The 27,189-nt window shown below is 36.4% G+C and overlaps 1 protein-coding gene across 1 annotated transcript in view; it reads left to right on the plus strand.

Annotated features, from left to right (window-relative positions):
- The window catches only part of LOC306886369 (serine-rich coiled-coil domain-containing protein 2-like), a 55,499-nt gene extending 29,601 nt beyond the window's left edge, over positions 1-25,898 (plus strand). The window contains exons 5-12 of the mRNA XM_079443404.1: positions 1-100; positions 3,309-3,414; positions 5,077-5,245; positions 5,428-5,493; positions 6,102-6,200; positions 8,491-8,601; positions 12,159-12,240; positions 22,168-25,898. Of these exons, the coding sequence (XP_079299530.1) occupies positions 1-100; positions 3,309-3,414; positions 5,077-5,245; positions 5,428-5,493; positions 6,102-6,200; positions 8,491-8,601; positions 12,159-12,240; positions 22,168-22,259 (825 nt within the window). The 3' untranslated portion in view covers positions 22,260-25,898. The remainder of the gene's footprint in view (positions 101-3,308; positions 3,415-5,076; positions 5,246-5,427; positions 5,494-6,101; positions 6,201-8,490; positions 8,602-12,158; positions 12,241-22,167) is intronic.
- The last annotated feature ends 1,291 nt before the right edge of the window (positions 25,899-27,189 follow it).

Genomic DNA, 27,189 nt, shown 5'->3' on the forward strand with positions numbered 1-27,189 from the left:
GACATTCTGAACAACTTGGATAACACTGGCTCATGTGATCTGGAAGATGATGACCTCATGCTAGATGTGGATCTGCCAGAGGACGGGGCCTTACTCCATGGTTAGTATACACACACACACACACACACACACACACACACACACACACACACACACAGTGTAATTGAGTTGTATAACTGGCAATCATTCACTAGGCCAAAACTGCCTTCTATTTGACATCTAAAGTGCTTACAAATATGGAAAGTTTAATCTCTGCCTTACCGCTCTCTCAAAACTTGTAGATCTGGTTAATAAATTACTAAATAAATTAATGTTTACTATCAACTATTTACCTTTATTACCACAATAGTCCACTTAAATTGAATTTGTAATATAATCATCCCTGTGTTTATCTTTGATTTATTAATTCATCTTCAGTTTGCAAAGATCATGACAGCTGATCAGATTTAATCATTATGTTGATTGATCACAGCCAAGTGCGAGTGATAATCACTATTTTGAACGTGAATGACTTTTGTACAGATTGCCGTGTCAGAGTTTCCTGAAGCTCAGTGTGATTTTAATGAATTGAATGTGATGAAGACATTGAATTCAGTTTATCCGTATATAATTCAGTTGGATTCAGTATGTCATTTTGTATTTGAATTCATGTTTTGTGGAATGCAAAGTTGTAGAGACATGGCTGGCTGACCCAGGACTTATTTTCCAACAGCTTGCGTTACTTTATGTATTATTTTTCAAGACAGAGAAGTGCTTTTTCTGTGTTATTTATTACATGACTGCTGGCTGTTGTTTGGAGCTTTAGTTTTTGATATGTTTGATGGATGAATTATGAGTTAAAGCTTATTAAATATGGTTACCTTTTCCCCCCAGCAAAACCTTATAGTAAAATAACCTAAGACAGTAGGTCAAAATAACTATTTCATATGAACGTATAACTATTTTTTCTTCTAAGTTTTTCTTCATTTTTAGTCACCTTTTAACTTCTGTGCGGTTCATTCATTAGTGCTGTAAAGTGACATGAATTTTTAAATGTATAAATATTTAATTTAGTCTTTCAATTAATTTGAGGTCATAAAATGCATATATAATAATTATCAAATGGTCAAAAATAGTTTTAGACTAAGTTTTGCAAGTTACGTTGAAGGACACTGCTTGATTTTGCATGTCAATTGCAAATACAGTCAAAAAAGACTAAATTAGTTATTAATGTAACCTTATACACTGCCGTTCAATAGTTTTAATTAATACTTTTATTCTGCAAGAACACATTAAATTGATCAAAAGTGACACTAAAGACAATTGTAATATTACAAAAGATTTAGTTTTACATAAGGCCTGTTTTTTTCATGTTCTCTCTCTGTTAATCAAGAGTCTTAGAAAACTTTCATGGTATCCACACACAGCTATTTTTAACATGGATAATAATGTTTCTTCTGAACCACCATATTTGAATGATTTCTGAAGGATGACGAGCCTTGCTTAAAATTCAGCTTTTCCATCAGAGTACCTTACATTTTGATATTTTAATTAAATTAAAATAGAATTCTGTTAAAAAATGTAATATTTCACAATATTGCTGTTTTTACTATATTTTTTATCAAATAAATGCAGCCTTGGCGAATTTAAGCGACTTCTTTCAAAAACATATAAAATCTTACTAACCCCAAACATTCGAACGGAAGTGTATATTGTTATATTGTACTTACTGTCCTGTAATGGCACATACTGTTGAGCAAATGCAAGTGTATAACAGTAAAAGCACACAATAGTGCCTGTGTTACTAGCCTATCATAAATGACTTGCTATTCAAGACAGCCCCTGCCAGGAATACTGAATACTGAACGTCAACTGAATCATCCAAGTGACTCTCTTAGTTTTGGAAGAGAATGTCCTAGCATGGCTTCCTGTTTTCTTCCATCTCAGAGTGTGAATTTTAGAGTGTGCGAGTGAGGTCACAGGGTGGTTACGGGTTCTGCAGATTCCAGAGTCTTGTGTACATAGACAAATTCCACATTAGAGATGGCAAACAAAAGACTTTGTATATACACTTTATAAATGAATGAGTACAAGAACGATTCCTGTTTGGGACCGTTCTTTCAGCTGTTTGTCCCGTGTAAATTTTTTTTTTCTTTTGAGCATCTGTGTGTTTGCTTGAATTTTGCATCATGTCATATTTACGTTCAGTGTTTTGGTCTGCGCCATCAGCAGGAATCAGTCAGTTTTACACAAGCTGTGTATGTGTGTGTTGTATTTATAGCCCCTGGTATCATGCCCTGCGGTCATGTGAGAGGGGTTGCAGAGCCAGAAAGAGCTAGAGGAGGGAATATATGACTTCAGAACCCCCTCCCCCTTGTCTTTCCCCTCCCCGTCTGTCTGTCTCCTTCCCTCCTTCATTCCTTCCATGGTCGATCCGTCCACTTGGCAGGCAGGAAGGCCTGCTGTTTCGATGCTAGTTCCCGTGACCAGAGGGGAGACCCAGCCTGAGGGCTGTGCCGACTTCGGCCGAGAGCACCACTATCAGTTCCCCTTCTCTCCTGAAGGCCCCACGGCTCAGGGATTACAGCTGTGTGTCTCTGAATGCATCTGGTTCTGGTCAAATCTCTCAGGGAGTTTCCAGAACTCATACACACACACACATACACCCACGCTCCAACAGGGCGGAAAAGTTATTGGATTTGCAGACGCTCGGGTGGCCTGTGAGAAAGTCGTAGGAAGTTTAACACAACTTTGGAATTTTTAACTTTGGAGAATTTTTGTCCAGCTGTATTTGAACCTTTTCTTTTGGATGTGTCCGTCAAAACAGACCATCTCTGCTTTTAGTTGTGAGGTTATTTGTATTCGTGTGGGTGAGTTTTGGACTGTTTTTCGAGTCTGTTTTTGAGGCTCTGGCAGTGAACCGGACAGCAAGGACAAGAGGAATGTAGCAGGTCTGTTTTGGAGCTTAGTTTTCTGTCTGTTCTACTTGCTGTCTTTGTGCTGGAAGTGTATAGAAAGATTGAGAGAGTGCTTGTGTTTATGTGAGACGGAGACATTTCGAATGCCTCAGAGTGGTAGTGTAAGTTTGCCTTATTTCTCGCCTCAGGCGGTGTGAGTGCTTTGCATCGAAACTCTTAAGAGCTCTGCGTTTGGAAGGACACTGCACAACCTCCCAGAGAAAAATGATCTTCTTTTTCCAAAAAGTGTGTCTGTTTCTGAGCGTTTCTTGGAGACTAACTGAATTGTGAGGTTTAAAGTGAATTGGGTTTTGAGCGTTTGTTCAATGCGTTTGTTTTTGTCATTGACTGCTGACCCTTCTGTGCATGCAGATGGGATGGCCCACTTCGAGCGCTCTGATAGGGGGGGCCGGCCAGCTCAATGGAGGAGGAGACAGCAGAGATGGAGTGGAACAGATCATGCTCATAATGACAACAGGTGAATGCCTTGGAATACGTATTTCCTAATTAAACATGATACTAAAAACTTAGAACAGGAATTGATTGGATTCTGAAAAGTGAGTGTTACATACCGGAATCTAGAGCAAGTGTTTCCCATAAGTGGCTGTTAGTTTATACTAATATATTGACCTATAAATTTTATTTTAGTCTGACACATTATAGTTAGCATCCAGGACTAGAACTGTAAATTTTATAACACAAGGTTTATATTAAATCTCTTTTAATATTTCTTTCACTCTGAGGTACATACACAATAAAGTTGTTTTTTTTTTTTTTTTTTTTTTCCACCTAATAGTTAATGTAATTTAGTTGTTATGGTTTGGGGTCAGTAATATTCTTTAAATATTTTAGAAAGAAGTCTTTTATGCTCACTAGGGATTTATTTGAAAGTAAAAAAGTGCTATTATGAAATATAATTATTTAAAGGGGTGGTTGATTATGATTTCACTTTTTAAGCTTTAGTTAGTGTGTTATGTTGCTACTAGAACATCCATGCTGAATCAGAGTATTAATTTAATAAAAAGATATGTGAATACCCCAAACCTTTGAATTTTAGTGTGGATCGGGAAATATAGCCACACAAACTGTTAGTCAAAGTGATGAAACAGAAGTCAGAATGCCTCTATGAGAGACATTGTTAACACTTTATTTAAGGATACTTTAATTGCCAGATATATACAGGAATAATATCTTCTGGTGATTTAGATATAATAAAGCCAAGTTCCTGAACTTTAAATAGCCAGTGTTGATGTGTACACTGTAAAAAAACAAAAAAGTTCCGTAAAATTTACGGTAAAAAAACGGTAGCTGTGGTTGCCATAATTCTACCGTAAAAAATACGGTAACAACATTTAGGTTTTACAGTTTCAACTTAAACTTACCGTTAAATGCCATAATTTCATTAACTGATATAATGTTAATATACCAACCTATCGATGTACTGAAATCTGTTTTGTACCCTTTGAAATACACTGATAACCACCAAAAGCAGGTGGTGATGAGTCACATGATGAACCAAAGCCCATCACAAGCAGCTTTTAAATAATAACATATATTGAAGGTGCACAGTGTCATTCACACAAGCACTAAACACCATTATAGTGAGACTCATTAAACTGAAATATGCAATAAACATTAATTTAACAACATTTAGATGCAACATACAACCCTAATAAACATAACTGATAAGAAAAAAGAAGAAGAAACCGTTATTTCAAAGAAAAAACATCACATTCAAACAAAATTTTAAATACAACCCAGGGAATTCTGGGAACGTCACTTTACGGTTTTTCCCTGTAAACTTTACTGGAACTTACCGATAACCATTTAACAGGTTTTTACTGTAGCCTTTTCAGTTTTTTACAGTTAAAATCACGGTCATTTTTTACAGCGTACGGTCAAGTAGTCAGTGTATTCTGGTCGACATCATGAAGTTTGGTAGAAGCTGTTTTTGTAGTCTTTTTGAACTGGAGTGAAAGTTTTGACTTCTGAAAGTTGCAGTTTGTTTTCATCAGTTCTGGTTTGAAAGTTAAAGAAAGTCATGATACAACCCCTTTAATTCTGATTTTTGTTTCTTTTTCTTATATTTTTTTCTATAAGCTATATTAAATTTGAGCTCTGTCTCAATTCTCTCTTTTAGATTGGTTGGGTTTCATTACGATCCCTGTCGTACAGGCCATCGGCCCCTCCATCCCGCAGTTCAGCATGACAGTCACACGGTGGCGCTAGATGAACTCACTCTCAAGCACATGGCGGAAGACTGCTCGTCTGTCAAATCACAGCTGCTCAAACTCAAGAGTCTGCTGCAGGTACCACACACACACAGCTGGAAGAGTCATATTTGCACTTTCATATGCAAACCCAGCTGTTAGCCTCTGAGCAGCTTTTAGTATGTGTGTAGGGGTTAAACAAAAAGAGAGAAAGAATAAAAGAACCCGAGAAGTTGTAAACATGAGTTTCATCTCCATGAATAAATTGTCGTTTTATGTAGATGGATGATGGTGAGATTACTCCAGAGAGTTTGGATTCCAGCGAAGATGACAGCAGAGCCCAGCAGGTCTGTAACGTCTCATAAACAGCCACCTGAATAGAGCTGTTCAGCTTGCTGTCCTAAAACCTGAAAAGAACATTAGCATTTTCAAGCCATGGGCTCCCTCAGGAATTTCTAATGTGTTTTTATAAAACTGGTTTTTAAATGCTAAATGCTTATACTTGAAGAGACTTTCCCAGTTTGTTCTACATCATAAATTACACACATTCATTTCTTAAATTTACTTTGAAGCTGTTAAAATGCACGTTGCGAGCATGTTGCTACATAAAGGCTAAAACTATAAGTGCATGAGAATCCTAATGTAGCAGCTTGTGTTTTTAAAGCACACAACAGTTCCAGAATTCACATCTGAGCTGGGTAATTTATGAAGTAGCACGAAACATTAATATATCTCAAGTAATGTTTGCCACAGACTTTATTATACTCATAAATTGCAAACTGCTATTCTAAAAAGCCATTAGTAATCCAGAGGGAACCTATGGTGAATTAGTCTTCCATTTTGGCCTAAAAATTTATGTCAACCGATGTGGTTTTTCCCATTCTGTACACTTGTTGTTTGTGTATGACGATTTTTGTGTTTGATTTTTATTATTTGTTTTGTTTTTGCGTGTCAGATGGAGGAACTGATGAAGGAGGTGGCGCATCTCAGGGAAGAGCTGAAAAGTAAAGATAAAATCATCACACGGCTCACTCATCAACAGCATCAACAATCTGTGAGCCATCACCATTCCTGACACATTCACACTTGCACTCATTTTGACCGTTTTGTATTGATTGAAAATACATAATACATGAGTGGCTAATCAGAGCCTGCAGTGTCTCCTGGAAGATGCTAAAGTCATGCTAACTCTATGTCTGCATGAGTAAGAGGAAATCAGGATAAGATGTTCTCAGAACAAACCCACATCTCATATTGTTCATTAACTTCACTGTTCCAAGCCATAAAAACAGCGACTGGCGCATCAACACGTGCACTTTAACCTTTAATCCCAATTACTGTCACCTTCAGTGAGGAATTATATCATTAGCGCTTGTAAACTTGTTCACCTCTTTTGCATTATGCTGATTTCAAAGCAAAGATGAAAGCAATCGAGATTTCTTTACTTTAGAACAAGAGTATGCTATTAGTATTGCTCAAGGTAAGCATCAGTATTATTTATACATTGGTTAGGGAATTTAAACTCTCCCTCACTTCACTACTGCCATGAATAATATCTCAAATTTGTGTGGCTTGTTAAGGAGAGGTGCTGTTACTATCAACCTGATTTCAGAGTTTAGTTTTAATTAAATTGTTTTAAAAATGTTTATTGGTTCTAAGAAAATTTAGATTGCAAAACTACTTTGCATAATTATAAAAATATATTGTGACCTCGGACCACAAAACCAGTCTTAAGTCGCTGGGGTATATTTGTAGCAATAGCCAACAATACATTGTATGAGTCAAAATTATAGATTTTTCTTTTATGCCAAAAATCATTAGGATATTAAGTAAAGCTCACGTTCCATGAAGATATCTGGTAAATTCCCTACTGTAAATATATCAAAACTTGGTAACACTTTAGAATAAGGTTCCATTTATTATCATTAGTTAACAACTTTAGTAAACATGAACTAAGAATGAACAATACTTCTACAGCATTTATTAATCTTAGTTAATGTTAATTTCAGCATTTACTGATGCATTATTAAATTCACAAGTTGTGTTTGTTAACATTAGTTAATGTAGTGTGAACTAACATGAGTAAACAATGAACAACTGTATTTCCATTAACTAGCATTAACAAAGTTTAATAAATAGTGTAATAAATGCATTGTTCATTATTTGTTCATGTTAGTTAATACATTAACTAATGTTAATAAATGGAACCTTATTCTAAAGTGTTACCCAAAACTTAATTTTTGTTTAGTAATGTGCATTGCTAAGAACTTAATTTGGACAACTTTAAAGGCTATTTTCTCAATATTTAGATTTTTTTTTGCACCCTCAGTTTTCAGATTTTCTATAGTTGTATCTCAGCCAAATATTGTCCTATCATAACAAACAATACATCAATGGAAAGCTTATTTATTCAGCTTTCAGATGATGTAGAAATCTCAATTTCAGAAAATTGACCCTTATGACTGGTTTTGTAGTCCAGGGTCACAATTCATTATGAATTGTGCATTAAACATTTTCTTTTTAATTAATGTTATTATAGAAGAGACTGTAGATGGTTCGCACTCTGAAAAACTAGACAAAGAACTAGACTTACCATTAGCCTTCATCTGAGCACAACAGTATTTCCCTGTCTTCTGAATTAATATTATTATAAAATGGTTTTTAAAGGTTATCGCAAGACTACTTTGCATAGAAATAATTTATGAATGTATTAAACTAAGTTAATTCTAAGAAAATTTAGATTGCAAAACAACTTTGCATAAATATAAAAATATACAAACATATAAATAATAATTTATGAATAATGTATTAAACAATTTATTATTATTATTATTAATAATTCATAATGAATTGTTTTTACAATAGTTGAATGGTTTTGTGTCACGTGTCAAAAATAAAACAATGAAAAATGGTTATCGTTTCTAAGATAATTTCGGTTGCAAAACTACTTTGCAAAACTACATTAGTTATGACAAAATAGTAATATATGAAAACTAACTTATTAAACTTATAATACATTTTATTAATAATATTCATAATTCATATTGCATTGTATTTATTGTAGTTTTTGTACTTTTTTGTAGTTATGTCATGTCTGTCAAAAATAAAACAATTAAACTTACAGTTCTTAATATTGTCATGTCTGAACACTTGAAAAATTAGCTAACATAAAAATTCTGTATAGGTCATAAAAAAACAATAATGGCCAATTTCTCTCTACTAGCAGTGCCCTGCAAACTAGCATTTCTAGGTACAAGTTTTGAACGGATGAGATATTCAAACCAATTGTATTTCCTTTAGAACGTGTACAAATCTAATTATTGCTTTGATTCTTTTTCCTTCAGCCGGTGAGATGTCAGTGTCATCAGCAGAAGTCAGGGGTCAAAGGTGAGAGAAGAACTCATCATGATAAATCCACTCAGACGGTGTGGCGGCTGCCCCATCATCACCCCGCTGTGAGTCATTTCTCGCTATCTGGCTAGCAACGTGCATGTCAACATGATCGCATCAAGGCACCCAAAACTCTCAAAAATGTCAGTGTAGTCAGACGAATGTATTTGTGTGTGTCCTTGGTTGAGCTGTCTGCCTCGTTTTCATTTCCTGGTTCCCACCTAAACCTCTCTAGGCTTTGTAGGTGGCTAGTTGTTTACAAAGGGTGGAAGCAAATGTGTTGTCAGGGTTGAAAAATCAAACAACACATTCCTTCTGTTCTTTTCCTCTCCTCCATCCTTCTCTCCCTCTTGTTTGTTTTTCATGGTGAAATAGCCCGACGCTCTCTCGGGACGCCCTGAGCTGAGGCTAGTTTGCAGAGGTGCCGATTTGGCCAATTTGCAGCTGCAAGGGGAAAACGGGCATCTACTACAGAGTGCAGAATGATTGTCATCTCCTATTTAAGTGAAGCCGTGCTGCACCTACTCCGGTGGTTTAGCTTTCAGAGCCCCAGCCTGAGATGTTCACCATGGGACGTGTTCTTATTGAGGACCGGCACACATTCAGTAAAGCTAACGGCACACGGCGAAAGACTGGGGTCAGGAGAGATTATAGGGAGGAGAGAGAGATGAGGGAGAATTCGGAAGTGGAAATGAGGAAGAGAAATTAACTGCTATAGGGGATTGGGGATAGCAGGACTTGTTCATTTTGCACACATTTTAGTGTTTCATTTTCTTTGCATGTATGACTTTCCCCACCTACAGTATGTGACTTAACCAACTTTTTTTCTGTGGGACATAAATGAAGATGTTTAGAAGAATGTCCTGCTGCTCTTTTTCATGTAATGAAAGTGAAGTGACCATGGCTGTCAAGCAAGATTATCTGTCAGAATTAAAATTTTAGCCTGTTTCTCGCACTATGCTGTTATATGGTTTTTAAAAACTTGGAATGTAGTGTAAGATTTGTATGAATTACAATTATTATGTTTTATGGTGATTTTTTTTTTTTTTTTTTTTCCTTTTTTTAATTTTTTTTAAATTTGTTCTTTTGGGTGCTTAACGGTGCTTGGTCCCCATTCACTTTCATATGGAACATTGCAGCTTTGACATGCTGATAAACCATGTGTTTCATTGAGGAAGAAGAAACCAAGCAGGTGTAAACAGCACAAGTGGGTGCATTTTTTTTTTTTTTTTTTTGGTAAGTTGTAGTCTATCAGTTCTTTAGAAATGGCAAAAAAATATTAGCTTAAAGGGATAGTTCACCCAAAAATAGAAAATTCTTTCATCATTTACTCGCCCTCATATTGTTCCACAACCATGTGACTTTCATTCATATAAGAAGCATAAATGAAAATATTTTTATTAAAATATGAGAGGTGAGGAAATAATTAGAGAATTTTTGTTTTTTGGTGAACTGCCACAGGTTTTTGGATGGGATGTTAAAAGTTAAACTTTGCATGAGTTCATTATAGAGTAAGTTATCAATGATCAGTTATTAGTTGTCACAAAACTGCAAACAGTCTAGGGAAATGTATAGCATGTTAACATACTGTAATGTTTAATCTGTGGTTGCTGGCTTTATCATAACTCAAACACTCAAATATTTGTTTGACTTCCTTTGTCCTTGGAAAAACATTCCTTTCAGTCGATTATAGACCTCTTTTCCTAATGCTAAACGAATGCCTAAAATTAGCAGGGGAAGACTGGGTTTATTGGACTCGTTCCTGTAAAGAATGTTGATTCAGGAAAACGTCCTACTTGTGTAAATTACATCTTGTACATGAATTATGTAACAGATATCATAGCATCTTTTGTTTACCCAAGTTGTGTCTTGTAAAACAGGTATTACATATATTGTTCTTGTCTACACACTACCATTTTTAGAGAAATCTGCAAATTGCATACTAATGTCTATACTACATTGAGTGCATACTCAGTAATGCCGCCTCTTGTTCATTTATGCATTAGTGAGTCTTGCTGAGCCAGTATTTTGACTTGTCCACTTTACAGCATATTCTGGCCAGGAACAACCCACTTGGACAGGAAGAAACCTGCTCTTATGTGCTGTTTAGAGGCAGGTGAATCTGAAATTGATCATACCAGACTGAACTATACATTTCAAATAATGGCAGAGAAGTCTCCATGAATGGATTAGTCTGTCCAAAAGCACACATACTGTAGTTTCACAGACACAGAGTTAAAAACAAGTCAAATAAACCGTTGCACTGGTGGTGAATATGGTAAATATCACTGGTGAATATCCATTTGCTTGCTGTTTAGCCCATCAAACAAAACCAAATATTGTTTAATTTCACTTTGACTGAAAAAGTAATTTTTCTCTTTTGAAATTTCATATAAAAGTTTTAGTCTGACTCAAATCAGAGTTTTGGGGTCAGTAAGATTTGTTAATTTTTTAAAGGAGTCAAACTACTTATGCTTGGGCTGCATTTATTTGATCAGAAATACAGTAAAAACAGTGATATTGTGAAATGTTATTACTATTTTATAACAGTTTTCCATTTAAATATATATTTTAAAATGTGATTTATTCCTGTAATGGCAAAGCTGATTTTCAACAGCCTTTACTCCAGAGTCACATGTTCCTTCAGAAATCATTCTAATATGCTGACTTGCTGATCAAGCAAAACATTTCTTATTATTATCAATGTTGAGAATAGTTGTGCTGCTTAATATTTTTGTGGAAACTGATCTTTTTTTTCCCAGGGTTCTTTGAAAAGAAGTACAAAAAATAGCATTTATTTCAAATAGAAATCTTTTGTAACATTATTAATGCCTTGACTGTCACTTTTGATAAACTGAATGCATCCTTACTGAAATAAGTGATAATTGATTTTCAAAAAAGCTAAATAAATAAATAAAAATAAATACATACGTACATAATACATAAATAAACAAAGATAACTTGCTGACCCCAAACTTTTGCATGCTAGTGTATTGGACTTGTGCACTTGCTTCAAAAGATCCAATTTTTGTCATGTATACTTGGACAGACGGTGAACAACACCGTGTTTTATAAAGTTAAACAAGTCTAGTTTTCTGTTCATAATGAAAAGACTTGATAGACTCAAAGCCATGCTCACTTTCTAAGCATCAGGTTTGCGCCATACAACAGTTTGTTTTGCCTTTATCTCAACCAAATGTGCTTCTAAATGGTATGCAATCAATTTTCATGATAAGGTTTGTATGTTTACGAGCATTAGGGTTGAGTGTGATAAAATATTAGAGGTAAAGGTACATATAACTGATCTCAGAAATTTCCCCAGCGCATGTGCAGTGTACACGCAAAAGGAAATATTATCTCTGAGATCTGTATGTGTTAGCTAGGAATATTGCATGCACATATTGCGCATACTTGCATTCAAGCCTTGTTTTTCACTGATATTTCAGTCTGATGTTCAGACATCCATGGTAGTTTGTCTTCTCAGAGGAAATGTGTGCCATTTTCTTTCTGCGAGGAGTTGTTCTTTCTAAACTGTGTGTTTTGTCTAGATTCTCTGGGGTTTGTCTCTTTCTGCAGCTGTGCGGGTATCGTGTGTGTGTCACGGTTTTTCTGTGTGTTGCAGGCTGTACCCACTCCTCTCCTCTCTCCCTGGCAGTGCCAGTACCAGACTGCACCTCGTGCCAGCATGCCTCAACGCCGACAATGTGAGTCATTAACCATTGACCTCTGACCCCATTCCTTTGGCAAAATGTTCGGCTTTCTTTCCGCCACCCTCTCTCTCTCTTTCTCTGCTGTTTCCTTCCCCTCTTTTTCAAGAGCTGTCTCCCTATAGGTTTATGAATATATACACAATATAGTAACATGAGGCAGTGAGTCAGGGCTGTTTAATCAGGATATCAGTTAAATCAGAGAGAGGAGGAAGAGGAGATGTGAGACAAAGTGGAAGCGATTTAAGAAGGTTAGACAAAGTCAGCAGATCCCCGCTGGGGCAGTTTTGAAGCATCTCTGTCAGGTCTAGGTGGGTCACTGCACTGGTTGGATCACACCATCTGTGTGTTTGTGTGGATTGCCGTGCTGTTCCCTGTCTTCAGGTGTGTTTGTGCAGGGATTTTGGATACACATTGCTGTGCACCAGTGCGGTCAGTCGAAGAGCCAGCATTTGTTGTCTGAACCAGCATGAACACTTGCAGCTGTAATAGATTGTGTGTGAGAGGGAGAGAGATATGGGAGTAACAGGATTCACTGTAGAAGAAGAACATTTATTTCTGCAGTTAAGTTTTTACATTTGCTTTGGGAAAATTAGGGTAAACGTACCTATTAAGCACACCAAAATCTACATTGAGACATTTTTAATGCACAAGATATTGGTTTCAGTACAAAAAGTTATGTTAAAATAAAATATTAATGTCTCACAAAAATATAAAATTTTATTTGAAATGACAAAAGCATTTCAATTAAGATATACATAATTAAATTCAAAAAGTCCGGCTGTGTTTAATGGGTACATTTTTGTACCCTTTAAGCACACCCCTGTTCCCATTAAGCTCGCATCATGTTTTATTAAAAAGTCTTGTTTATGTTAAGGACAATTTTTGAAGAATAATTGTAAAAATATATATTTTTGAAGGTACAAAGTCAATCACAAAAAAAATAAATAAAACAGAACAGTAAAATCATGCAACAAGGCATTCAGTTTGATCAGTTAGGGTAAATGTTCCTATTAAGCTCACGTACCCATTAAGCACACTTCCATTTTTGAGATCAGATTATAAAAAGAAAATTTTTTTTTATAATCATTTAAGTACATTGCAACATCTAGGCTAGTCCACGTTCAGCTAAGTAACACATTAAAAAATCAAATAAAACAAACCAATAAAACATTTAATTAATGGGGATTAACACCGAAACTAGCCTCATTATGAAACCCCTTTTTAAATGGATGCCAATTTATCTATAGTCTCTTAAGGCTGGAATACACTACACCGTTTTTGTCCCAATTTTCCACCGATTTACAGTCTGGAGAAGTTGATGCTAGTTGGTAAAGGTCAGAGCCAGTCTGTAGATTTGAGTTGACAGAATCCATAGAAAATCGATTAACTTAACTTAGTGACAACCATCTGTTAATATTTATATTCTGTTTATGAAGTATTTACACAGACGTTCAATGTGGAAGAGCTTAAAGGGAGTCCTCTGAGCTTAATTGGAGCAGCAACAATTTTTTATAAATTTCATGTAATTATTAAATTTTTTTTTTTTTGCTAAATAAATAGTCTAGGTCATGTATTATGTTCATACATATTTTATTATGAACAACTATTATTAGCATATTAACATTAACTATGAAATTATACTTTTTCTTATTGAGGTCACACTGAAGCTGTGATTTTCATAGTAGTGTACCATTTAAGCGTACCATTTAGTGTACCATTTTATATATATATATATATATATATATATATATATATATATATATATATATATATATATATATATATACACATATATATATATATATATATATATATATATATATATATATATATATATATATATATACACATATATATATATATATACACATATATATATATATATACACATATATATATATATATATATATATATATATATATATATATATATATATATATATATATATATATATATATATACACATATATATATATACACATATATATACACATATATATATATATATATATATATATATATATATATATATATATATATATATACACATATATATACACATATATATACACACATATACTATCGTTCAGGGAAATATTTGCAGGTTTGCAGTCAGTATGAATCAAATGCATCAAGGCTTCCACAAAAATAATAAGAGAAGAAATTATTTTTTCTCTCAAATGTTTCCTGAACATCAAATTAACAAAAGAATGATTTCTAAAGGATCATGCGACACGAAAGACTGTTTTAAAAGTTCAGCGTTGCCATTGCAGGAGTAAATTACATTTTAAAACATTACAACTACATTTTAAATAACATTACAAATGACTTTATATAACAGTTTAGAGCGCTTTAGAAAGCAGCATTTTAATAATAAAATTGTGAAGATAGTCACAATTGTATTAATTACTTTTCTTAACTTGAAACGAGCTTCTATAGATTAGAAATAGTATTTTACTTTGGGGGGGAAAAAAAGCAATTAACGTTTTAAAAGAATTGGTTCCAGAATTTTAAGTTCATATTAATGAACTTAGAACTCGTCATTATACCAATATTTCTAGCAAAAATTCAATTTGCAGTAAATTGCTGATAGTGTAAAATCATTAATTTGTATTGTCCTTAGTATGATCATTTCTTTTTTTTTTTTTTTTTAGTGAAGGATTCAGGTGTATATCATGAAAAATAAGTGAGGACACCAGTAATTTAGTTTTGCAAGAATAGAGCTGTGATCATTTGAGAGAATGTGTGCTTTGCATTGTAAACATTACTGTAGTTCAGATAGAGCAGATGTCAGATGTGTTTGGTGTCTTCCTCAACAGATCTGACCCTCTTTCTTTCTTGTTTTGTTTTTACTCCACTGTTTTTTTTTCTTTTCTTTCTTTCTCTCTCCATGTTTTCTTCTCTCTTTTCCCGTTCTCTTTCCTCTTCCTATTTCCTGATTGGATGAACTTGTGCTCTGTATTGTTTCTCCCCCTCTGCCTATCCCATAATACCCTGGGACAGGGGTGGAGCATCTTGTACATTACTTCCGCGACACAGCGTGGTACAGTAACATCTACTAAAAGCTTCACCCTTTGCATGGTCACGTGACGTGAATGAACGTTGCATGATTTTTTTTGTCTGATTTTAATTTTTGAAGCATGGATTCAATTTTTCCCCACACATTCACACACAAAACAAAATACAGCTGATATAAGACTTTTTTTCTTCTTTTTTTCCTGACTCTTTTGCCTAAACCATCTGAAGTCCTAATGTTTCTGTTCATCTCTTCCTCCGTGGGCTGTGATTGCTGTGGTTGTGTCAGATCTGTCTTTGCTCTGATGGAGCTACAGAGTTTACTGGTGTGTTCTGAGAGACCCACTGCTTCTCTCAGCCTGCTTCCAGAGACTTTATCCAAACAGTCATCAGTCTGTGCAGGTGAACCAGGGTTTTAACATCCCAGACATACACACAAGCAAAGAATTTGCCCATAGTGCAATTGTCCTTGACTGCACAGGGAGACGCTGAACCATTTTAGAGGACAATTAAAATAAAATGATCCGATAACTCCTTCGGGATTCACATTATAACCTCCACTTCTACAAACCCAGGATATTAAAAACTCTTCTATTATCAAAATGGCCACATTTCATCCGCCAAATCTTACAGTAAGATGAATGACTGAATTAAACCCAGACTTTATTACAGCTCTTTCTGTTGTAATATCCAGCAATCGTGTTACGAAGTTATCTTGTGAAACATTTGGAGGCAGTTGATTCTCCCTGCTCTTTTTCGAAATATGGATGCTTTTTTAGGGCTCAACAACAATAAAAAATGGTTTTCCTTTTTCCTTCAGAACTTCAGATTTTCATAGACCTCACCACAAAAAAACAAACAAAAAACATGAACACTTTCCAGTTGCTTTAAAAAAAAATTTTAAATGTGTATATATTTCGTTTTTTCATTTCAATTAGTAGAATTTTCTTTACAAAAAATCACAATACTAGCTAGAAATGATGCAATTATACTGTAACTATGTGCAAGCTACGAATTCACATTATTTCAATTCTAAAAATGCCACAAAGTGCAAAGCATTTTTGATTAGACTGTCTTGTAATCAATCCTATAAGTAATTGTTGCAATTTTGGCACATCCTCATTACTAGTGGTGTTATAGTCACTTTTTCCTTCAGACATTTCTGCAGTATTTAACAATGTTCGATAAATCACACAAAGCCATCGGAACACAGCATATCTAGGCTAATCCATTAATATAAGTATAGTGACAACTCTGCATTGGTCTGCTCAGCCATCCTTAATATTGAGTCTTGCTCTGTAAAGAATCAATCTATTACCTCGTCCTCATTCTTCTGGAAACATGTCAGATACTTTAGGTACTAATACAGAAACTCCTTTAAAAAGTTTAGGTTTCACAAAGGCAGAGCAGCATGACATCTGTTTGACATCTTTGTTTTTTCTTTTACTGTCTTGTGGCTGTTGTTTGGTGCCGCATGATTCCTTTGTTTTTATAATGTTAATATTGTATTAGAAACTCCAAATTCTAATTAGATGAGCCTTGTTTGAAGCCGATTAAAACACCTGTGATGAATTCTGTATTAAAGTTGCTTTGTTGCTGGGCAACCCCAAAACGGCCTAGAGTCTGTATAATGAACTACATTTCTTGGCACAAGAATTGTTTATCATGTGCAAATTGTTTATTGAACTTTGGTGTCGTTTATCATAATACTGTTGCTGCTATTTTATAAAAGTAATACGGCTGTGGGGCTGTTCATTACAGCAATTTTACTTCAGTTAAGGGTGCTTTAGGTACTCATCTTTGCATTATGCATAAGAACATACCTTAACCATAGTAAAATCACTGTAAACGTGTCCTTGAGTGTCTTATTGCTTTTATGAAAGTGCAGAAATGGTATTAATACACAGAAATACAATATTAATATTTTACACACTATAAACAATTTATCTGTTAAGTAATATAGTTCATATTTTTATTTTATAATTAAATGAGGAAAATAATTTCTTTGATTAAACAGCTCATTAATATCTGTTTTAATAATTTAATTCCTTTAATGATTCTGAAAGCATTATTGAAAAGAGTAAAGGAGTCATCTCAGTCAAAGTTGTATAGTTCTTTCTCTATCACATGATAGGAGGTGCACTTCACATCTGTTCTCATTTTTAAGCCTCATTCACATTGACTGTGATTTGGAATGACCAAAGTGACCGGAAGTCAGTCGTTTTCAATGAGATTTGCTGAAAGGGCAGCAATTTGACCATTGAGAAGTTTCACGTTTATGCAAATTTAAGGAAAAAAGGCATAGAAATTAAATTTCAGAAAATCTGCATTTTGAGTGATAAACCATGTTAACTGGACTTTAAGTCCTCACAGAGTTAAAAAAGGTTACAGTCTTACTCATCTGTTCTCACGGAGAGACGGAGACGGCCAGAAATAAATGCATTATGGATGTTATCTGCAGGTGTCCGTACATGTCTTTCTACCCCAGAGACTTTGTGACGTCATGTAGAGGATGTGACCATCAGTACCTCGTGCTACAAAATTAGCTGACAACTGTCCTGCACACACACCCTCGCTCACGCGCTTTTACTCCCTTGTACCTGCACTGTACTCTTGTTCCGTGTTCTTTTATTTACGCTCTCTAGTGGATTTTTAAATCGTAATGCTTTACGTGGCTCTCATTCTGACATTTTCTCAGCCCTGTTTGGTCGGGCATGTGATAAAATTGTTTTGTGATGGTGTCTGGAGATAAAACACACCTTACAAATGGTCTCCAGCTGAATAGAAATGTGGCAGGCTGCATGAAACCAGAGTTAGCCAGTAGGGGGTGCTGTGGGTTCAGTACAGTAGTGCTCTTTAGCAGCCCACGAGAGACAAAGAGAGTGAAGGAAACGAGGACTTACGCCTCTGTCATGGTGCACAGTTGTCTTTACTGAAACTCACCTGCATACGTGCTCATCCACCCAAAACCATTCTATTACAGTAACGCTTGGTTCGCAGCTCAACAGCCTGCTGACCACACACATCTCAGCATATCCTGGCTATGTTCACAGAGCAGAAGAAAACAGTTGCCAGTGCTGTTTTAGAATGCTAAAAAAAACAGGCTTGTTCAAAGTTCAGAATTAAAGAATCTGCTTGACTTTCAGCTTGTGTGTTTGAATGTGAATTAAAGGTGCAATAGGTGATTGTCTTCAGAATTGTTTTTTGTTATGCTAGTTGAAAGTCTCTTCACATCCAGTGTTTCCGCTACATTCATTCTGCCGTGGCGGCCCGCCACACCAAAAATCATCCCCGCCACGGCTGCAGCTTTTCAGTGATGTCACTCGATTCATTTACAGTCTGGTAATTTATAGTGGAGGAGACGTTAGTCACACACTAATTATTAAAAGGTGAGTATAATATAGAGCAAACTAAAGTGTAATCAAAGATAAAATCAGCTCGTAAGTGTATTTACTTGTCTCAGTGTTTAGCGCATTTGCCGTTGCTAGGAAACGCTTATTTTGTTTACTAGGATGAGAGTTGCTGAAATCGCGTTTGGTCTCGTACTGTATGGTGTATCTTGTCAGTGTGTGCACTTGCTTGGCCATTTGTAGTTGATAAACAGGAAAGTGGGTTCAAGCGCCAGCAGAAGGCAGTGTAATGAAGTGGTCTTTAAGAGAAGCAGTCTATCAGCGGAAGTTTAAAATCAGCTCGTAAGTGTATTTACTTGTCTCAGTGTTTAGCGCATTTGCCGTTGCTAGGAAACGCTTATTTTGTTTACTAGGATGAGAGTTGCTGAAATCGCGTTTGGTCTCGTACTGTATCGTGTATCTTGTCAGTGTGTGCACTTGCTTGGCCATTTGTAGTTGATAAACAGGAAAGTGGGTCCAGCTGAATTGAAATGATCATTTGTTAGATTGGTATAATAAAGGTTATTATACCGCGGCAGCGGTCGCGGCAGTCGTCGTGTGAAGCCCTCTTAGTGTGAAGACCAAGAGTGTAAAGACCATCGACTCTACCGTGCGACTCCACCGGGCAGGGACACCGGCAAGGGATAGTAGTAGCTTTTTATTTAATTTTTTCATTGATATGTTTATTATTGAAATGTTGTTGTTATATGCATGTTAATTTTATTTAATTTCTTTATTTTCTTAAATATGTGGGTAGATAGTATTATAGAGTTGTAACTTTTTAGTTTTAGTTACTTTTTCTTATTTGTAAGTCGCTTTGGACAAAAGCGTCTGCTAAATGACAAAAGTTAAGTAAGTAAAGTAATCATAGTAGTGGTGTACGTTATGTGTAACGATTCGATTCAACCTCCAACATTACACAGTAGTTGTGAAACTAATCGCAGTTGATCCGTGGTCCGTACGGACCAGACCGCAAGGTTCGGTTTGCATGTGATTAACAGACTAATTGCAAAAATGAACCATCATAGAGTGAACGTTTATCATTTGTATGTGTTTTATCTTGCCAATTTACACATTCGAGTGATTTTAAGCCATTCCAGCGCAAGACGAGGCGAATAGAACTTATTTCAGTGTCCGTGCGCTGATTTCTGTGGTACAGATTTTTAAGCGCGCGCGAACACAGAGTTCATTCTTCATTCGCATTTCCTTGTGTTTGAACAGACGCATACATACAGAATTATGTGAAAATGGACGTCTCAACAATCATTCTCGATAACGTAGTCACCTATCTTCAGTGAACAAGTTAGAAAGAAATAGCATGTGTATCATTATATTTCATCCGTGCATTCGGTCTGAAAGGGACCGCTGCCTATAAACACATGCTGTTATATATGACAGAAGAAAAGGGGCATGGTCCACGGGAAAATCACCCATCGGAAATCCGTTGAAGTTTATTTCACTTCGGAACATTCATTCACGGATTTGCGCTGCGCAGCATCTTCACACACAGACGAAACTTACTAGAGAAGTGTGAATTGTGACAATATGCCTCTGTAAATAAAAACAATTTAAATTCACATGTCGCACACTTTAATGCCCTTTGTATGGAACATATACGCTCGCTTTGAACTGGAATCATGGTGGAATATCTGGTGATGTCCACTTCGCAGGGCACTTATGACTTACGGTCGAATAGAACAACCGTGGGACGTGATAAGATATGAAATGTGCGGGGAGGGCGCGAGTACTGTAATTGGAAACCGTTGATGTAGCCCAGAGTTCCTCAGTTCTTTCCCTGGAGGGCCAATCTGCTGCAGAGTTTAGCACGAACCCTGATCAAACTCACCTACCTGTGATTTTCTAATGATCTTGAAGACTCTGATTAGCATGCTCAGGTGTGTTTGATTAGGGTTAGCGCTAAACTCTGCAGGAGTGGGCCAGATTTGAGGATCCCTGATGTATCTTATTGTAGTAATTTAATGTTGTCTCTGGTATTCTGCTCTTTGAGCGTATGTGTGTTCAGGGGGCGTGGCTTTGAATGGCGATTACAGGGAGGGTGGGACGTTCGCATTTTCCAAGATCTCCTACTGCACCTTTAAATTGGTCACACCCCACAGGAAGCTGAATCTGAATTACAGATGGAGAAATTTGCTGAATTATGAGTGCAATAGTCTGGTTCCAGAAGTAAATATCCCATTGAAAGGCAAATAAACCTTTAAAGATAGACCTACTGTGAGCTACATGGTTGTTAGTCAATGATTTATGCTTTTCTTGAAGCCATCAGCCTGCATTCTTCAACTTATTTTTGAAATCATGTTTAACCGCAGAATTCTGGGTGGAAAACTACATTACGCGAAGAAATGATTTTTATGCAAAGAAATATCCACCAATCAGAAAAAAACTACAAGCAAATCATGCCGAAGTACCTATTTATTTGTATTTGTGAATACCTCTTAGTATTCAGTGTTGTTTATATTTAGTTTCTAAATGTAATTAACATTTAAGTTAATAGTTATATTTCTAATTTTTTTTTATGATTCACCTTCGTGACAGGTCGGTTTGGTTTTTTTTTTTTTTTTAATTGCTATGGAAAGAAATGCTTCCAGAACCAAGTGAGTGGGCATTCTCTTAAAAGGAATTAAAAAATAAGTGCATTCTGGGAAATTATAAGTGTTTTTTTTAAGTGCACTCTGGTAAAATGATGGCAACACTTTAGTTTAGGGACCAATTCTCGCTGTTAGCTAGTTACTTATTAGCATGGATATTACTAGCATATTTACTGTTTATTAGTACTTATGCATGGATATTACTAGCATATTTACTGTTTATTACTTATGCATGGACATTACTAGCATATTTACTGTTTATTAGTACTTATGAAGCTCATATTAATGCCTTACTCTGCATGACCATATTTTAGCTCCTGTAATCCTACCCCATACCTAAATCTAACAACTACCTTACTATTACTAAGCAGAAAATTAAGAGGTTGAGGCAGTAGTCTTCATTATTTGTTAGTTAATAGTAAGAATTGGTCCCCAAACTGTAAAGTGTGACCAAAATGACTGTTTAATGAATTTATTTGGATTTCAGTTCATTGTAGTTCTACTTCTATGCAACCAAAATTCATCCCTTTTCAATCCTTCATCTCATCATCCTTTCATTGTCTCTTTTTAAATTCAGGGATGGAATTGAAATTTAAAAAGCCTTCTCAATTTCTGAATTGTGCACAACTCTGCTTCAAGCACAATTTGGTTTTAAAAGGAGATAACCACACTCTGTAACTATGTAATTACATTTAAAGTGACTATTTAATTTCTTAGACTCAGCCAAATTTTAAGAATGAATTTGACTACCCATTGCTGTGTGAATAGGACACGCAACAGTTGCTGTCAAAGTCAGTTAAAGACCATTTGAATGTCACACAGGTATCAGTCCATACACTTACTATGGGATTGTAGCCCATCATCGCAGATCTTCATCCTGAATAATAATGTTCTGTTTTGTCTTCTGCAGCCTCAAATACTTCAGCCCATCAGTCACATCCCCAACGAGCCCCTCATCCAGGGAAAACTAGCAAGAACAGTCCCCTCCGGGGGCTACAATGATGCCTGCACCGAAGAGGAACAGCCTCCTACGTCCTGTTCTCCAGCCCCCTGCACCGATCCAATTCTTCCTCCTGCTAAAGACCCTCACGTGGAGTCGAAATCTTTGCCTGACCCAGAAGAGCTGAGCTGGTTGCTTAGCATCCACCTTCACATTAAAGACAACAATGAGAATGACTCACCAGGGGCTGGAGAACAGATTACGAGACCGACCCCTGAAAGCCATCAAAATAAACTCCTGCAAACACCTCACCCCTCGTCCTTCTTCAGCCCACGTGTCCTGCAGCATCCACATCTACACAAACGGATAACTCTCCCTGCTCTGTCTATAGGGGGCGGTAGTGGGTCAAACCCAACACCAGGACCTTCAATGAACCACAAGGCCCAGCAGCTTTTTCCTCCACCTCCGTCCAGAGGTTTGCCATGTTTCAGTGCAGGGAACCACATTGTTACTCGCGGCCAGCTATCCCAGCCTTGGCCAGCAGTGGTCAGGAGTGAGGCTGACCCACAACGCAATGCTTCGGTAACGCTCGGTGTCTCCACATGACTTTCAAAGCCAAAGATCCACTGAGTGTCAGCTGCAGCCATAGACACTGATAAGGCTACCTCCCTGAACGCATGATCACACATGCGGCTTGCACTAGATGGTGGTGTTAGTGGCTAGACAACGTTTTAAGATAAACAAAGCAGCTAAGCTATTACATCTAACTATGCAACAAAAAGTAGTCACAATCAGTGCATCTGTCGCACAAAACCGCTCTATCACTTCGATCTAAAAGTCATTGATCATAATTCCTTAACCACTAAGAAACCTTTACCATTCACAATTACATAATCCATACAAGTTGAGCTCTTAATGGATTGACAAACTGAAGGAAAGATTTGAAATTCAGTCTGAAAGAGAAGGCAAAAGCAGAGAAAACGAGCACTAGAGAAGTCTTTTTACTGATACTCAACAAACGTCAAAGATGTGAGTGCTGTGCCATAGACTTCCTGTGGAGATTATTCAAGAGCCTCAGTGTGTGGCCATTTCCCCGTGCGGTGTGCCCTCAGGACGCCAACTCATTTAGTGGGTGAATCTGACATTTACATCACCAACCTCCTGAGGTTTAACTGCGAAAACGCGTATTATTGTTTACGCAGCCTCACGGATCTTGTCTTAAAGAGAGAGAGTCATGTGACCCAAGTCTCCTCTCCAGTTTCCACAGGAAAACTTCTCCGTCTGCTGTGATTTGATCTGTTTGTGTATTGCTTTATGCCTCATTTCACTTCTTTGTCTGAATTCACCACAAACACGAAGAAAAGAGTGCAAGCTACAAAATCTCTTTGTTTCAGCGTTCTCATTCCTACGTCTTGTTTCTCAGTGCTCAAGTCTCTCTGACCTGTAGACAGTTTTGTTTTGCAGGAGGGCACACACGCCACTGTGTGCTTCCTTTATTTTCACCTTGGCTTCAGTCATGAACAGCAGATTTTCTATTTAATTAGGCTTATGCCTCATGTATTAACAAGGTTCTTTTTCTTGATTATGGATTATGGCATGCTCGAAGCATAAACTTGCGTTTTCACCCCCCATTAGTTCCATACAAAATTGTTATAAAGCTTTTTAATTATTTATACATTATAAAGATGTTAACAGTTAAAATGCCTTTATTAAGCTGTTCAGTCTGTTCCAGTGCTGCAGGAAGAACATTTTTGCCTTGTCTTTGGAGCAGAAATACTTTTGCAGTGAAACTTTAAATGTACACTTGAGCAAGTTCTTAATTTTTGAAAAAGATTTTTGTCTTGATTTTGCACTAACTTATTTTTGGCTCTGCAAGTAATGATACTTTGAAATGAGAAAAAAATTAAATAAATAAAATTGGACCATTTGTCCTTTGCCGCAAGGTTAGATTGATTTGATGAGGTTGCTTTTGTCCACAGTAGGTGTTTTCTAAGGAAGATTTGGTTTGTTTTGAAGATTTCGGTTTGTTTTCCTTATTGAAGGTCAGATTACATGTGTCTCAGAAGGTTGCTAAGATTGCCAATAATTTGAAAGTTTTTGTGCTTTTGGCATGCCTTGATACATAACGCACACTGTACAACTTTAAAACAAATATACAACAAGATCCACTGCATGGAAGCACATGGACTTATCCGTACTATGATTTTAAATATGCAAGAAACCATTTCTCTGTTTATGTGCAATATATTTAACAGAGTGTATATACGTATAAGTATATATACCTTTAACCTTAAATGTGGATGTTTATTCTAAAGAAAAAGTGATTTACTTCCATTTCCAAGGGGCTTTGGGTATTACCGCATGCTCACACATTGGCCACATACTTCTAGATACACCCTAAGCAGCAATGGGCAACCATGTCTAAAACCAACTAAAGTACATCAATAGAAGGATATTTATGTGTGTGTTTCTCTCTCACCCAACTCTGTTGTTATACTAAGCAGAAAATCAATGGAGGGGCTTGTTTTGTAATGCTCTGGAGGCACTTTGTTTGTATTTCTCTCTCTCTCTCTTTCTGTCTCTGTTTTTGTCGCTGTATGTGTGCAGGAGGAGAGGTCCCACGTAATACGCTGTCTCCTTGCTAATGTAAAGTCACAGAAGTACATTGATTCCGTCTGCTGTGGTCAGAGGTGAATTGCTCAATGAGGTGTCTGTTTACAGATAGGAGCATCTTCTTTCGTTAGCCTCTTAACAAATGAGGCGAGACAGAAAAAATAGTGTATAATTAAAGGGATGGCTCACTCAAAAATCCCTTATGTCTTTCCTAAGTATAACTACTTTCTCCTGTGGAACACAAAAGAAGAAAGCAAAATGCCTGCATAATGAAAGTCAATGGACAAACTTGAAATGACACAAAAACAATCCCTGCTCGCGTTTTTTGACCACGTGGACAATAACAGTTAACAATTTCTTTAAAATATCTGTGTTCCACTAAAAAAAGAAAGTGTTACATGTTTATAATACCATTTTCTTTTTTGGTTAAACAGAGATCCAAAAACTGCGTTGTTTCAGGAATATCTGCAAACTCAAAGATGCCGTTTCCTTTAACAAATCACCATTGAGAAGCTGCAGTGTGAAAAATGAGTTAACTGCTCCATAAGAACACTAGGTATTAGATTTCCAAATTGCTAAAATGCACTCATACAAAGACCTTGTGCTGTTGTGTAAAATACATTTATGACTTGCTGCCCATGTGTATGCCTTCCTCTGGGTTCTTTTCACCTGGACGGTTCTTTGATAGCTTTAAGATATCTGGAGCAATAAGCACTTGCCATGAAGTCCTTTTTAAAAATAAATCCCATTTTTCCTTCCATATAGTTAATGTTTTGCTGTGTTTTTCACCTGTGGCATTGTCAGAATGCTACCATTGTTCCTATACCTTCATGAAAACAACTGCTGCCAACCTGTTTGTATGGCCAGAAGAGATGTTTACTAACAGAGGAATGAATTCAAGCACTTTAAATGACCCGTTTCAACCTCCACACTGGAGACTGTGGTCTTTTTGACCTGATCTGTTTGATTTGCTGTCATTTTATTGTGTGCAACTACTTTTATTTGGCTGTTTGTCTTGATGTTCTGTCCCTGTGTGCCCTGGTCCAGTGGAAGGTGTGAGACATTAATAAAGTGAAGGAATAAAATTCACGCTCGCTGTTACGTTTTCTATGTGTCAGACACATTAATTTGTGTGGATTGCTGCAGCTCTTACTAGCAATATTTTACACTCTGCAGTATTCCTCTGCAGATCCTTATACATTACATTCAGTGCTGCTTTATGACACCCTGTTCATTATAGTGTAAATCCACACATTGTTAAAGAATTGTCTAGTATTCTCAGAGTCTGCCCAAATAAACAGCCTTGACAATATAAAGGCAAATAAGAGCTAAACTTACTTCAGCACTTTCTGAAGAAAAGTTTCAGAATAGTTTTTTCCTGCATTAGATGGGTATTCAGAGAAATGAAATTATATTCTTCCAGTTTCATGGTGCAATTACAGGCAAGCCGCTGCAAACAGTTCATATTTTAACCAATTCAAACTAGATGGATGGATACAATGGGTATAGATCGATGGATAGACACTATAGGACAGTGGTCGCCCGCAGCCAGCTTATTTTGATAGCGGCTGTTTCTGAAATAGATCTGTCATGACAGCAACAGTTACTCACAATCAGAGTATGTGAGCAGAGCGGAGCAATGTGATTTTGATCGGAGCAAGGAGTGGATTTTTTTAAAAGTCGGAGCGGCATGGTTTTCACTCGCTCCAAGAGCCTCCATCACCAGTACAATTCATGTAATATAACTGCACATTCAGCAAGAATTCACATGTTAAACATATTTAGCTAGCTCGATAGAGAAGGATAACTCAAATCAGAAAGAATGTGAAGGCTGATAGTTCTCAAGGAATTAGTTTGTTCCCTTTAGATAGGCCTACTGAATATTTTCAGTTGAAAGCATGATTTAAACAAGTAGCTACTACAACACTTACTCGCACACAATCGCTCTCTCTATACAATTATAATCTTTCAGTGCTACTTCTGTATCAGATTTCGAATGAGCAGAAATCTGTAAGAAATGCATGTAGGTAAAATAACTGATGAAAACTTACTATTTTCATCAAAAAATTTGCACTGCAAAAAGCAGCAATTATACTTGTTAATGCTGACAACCATGTTTGTCATGTGGTATGAAAAAAGTTTGCACACTAGTTCCAATAAGCCACTTTGAAACTCTCTTGTCGTTTTATTTTTTAATATACGTTATGAACAGCTGTGATATTTCAAACATACTGAAATACTTTAGACGCGGAGCGAAGTTTCTGATGTCAGTGAGCGGGGAGTGGAGCGGGAGTGGGAAATGGTGAACCCAGAGCGGAGTGATTATTAAATGCTTGGAGCGCGGAGGGGGAATTGTTGCTGCTCCACTCCACTCACACA

Source organism: Barbus barbus (genome assembly GCF_936440315.1).
Source record: "Barbus barbus genome assembly, chromosome: 20".
NCBI classification, from domain to species: domain Eukaryota; kingdom Metazoa; phylum Chordata; class Actinopteri; order Cypriniformes; family Cyprinidae; genus Barbus; species Barbus barbus.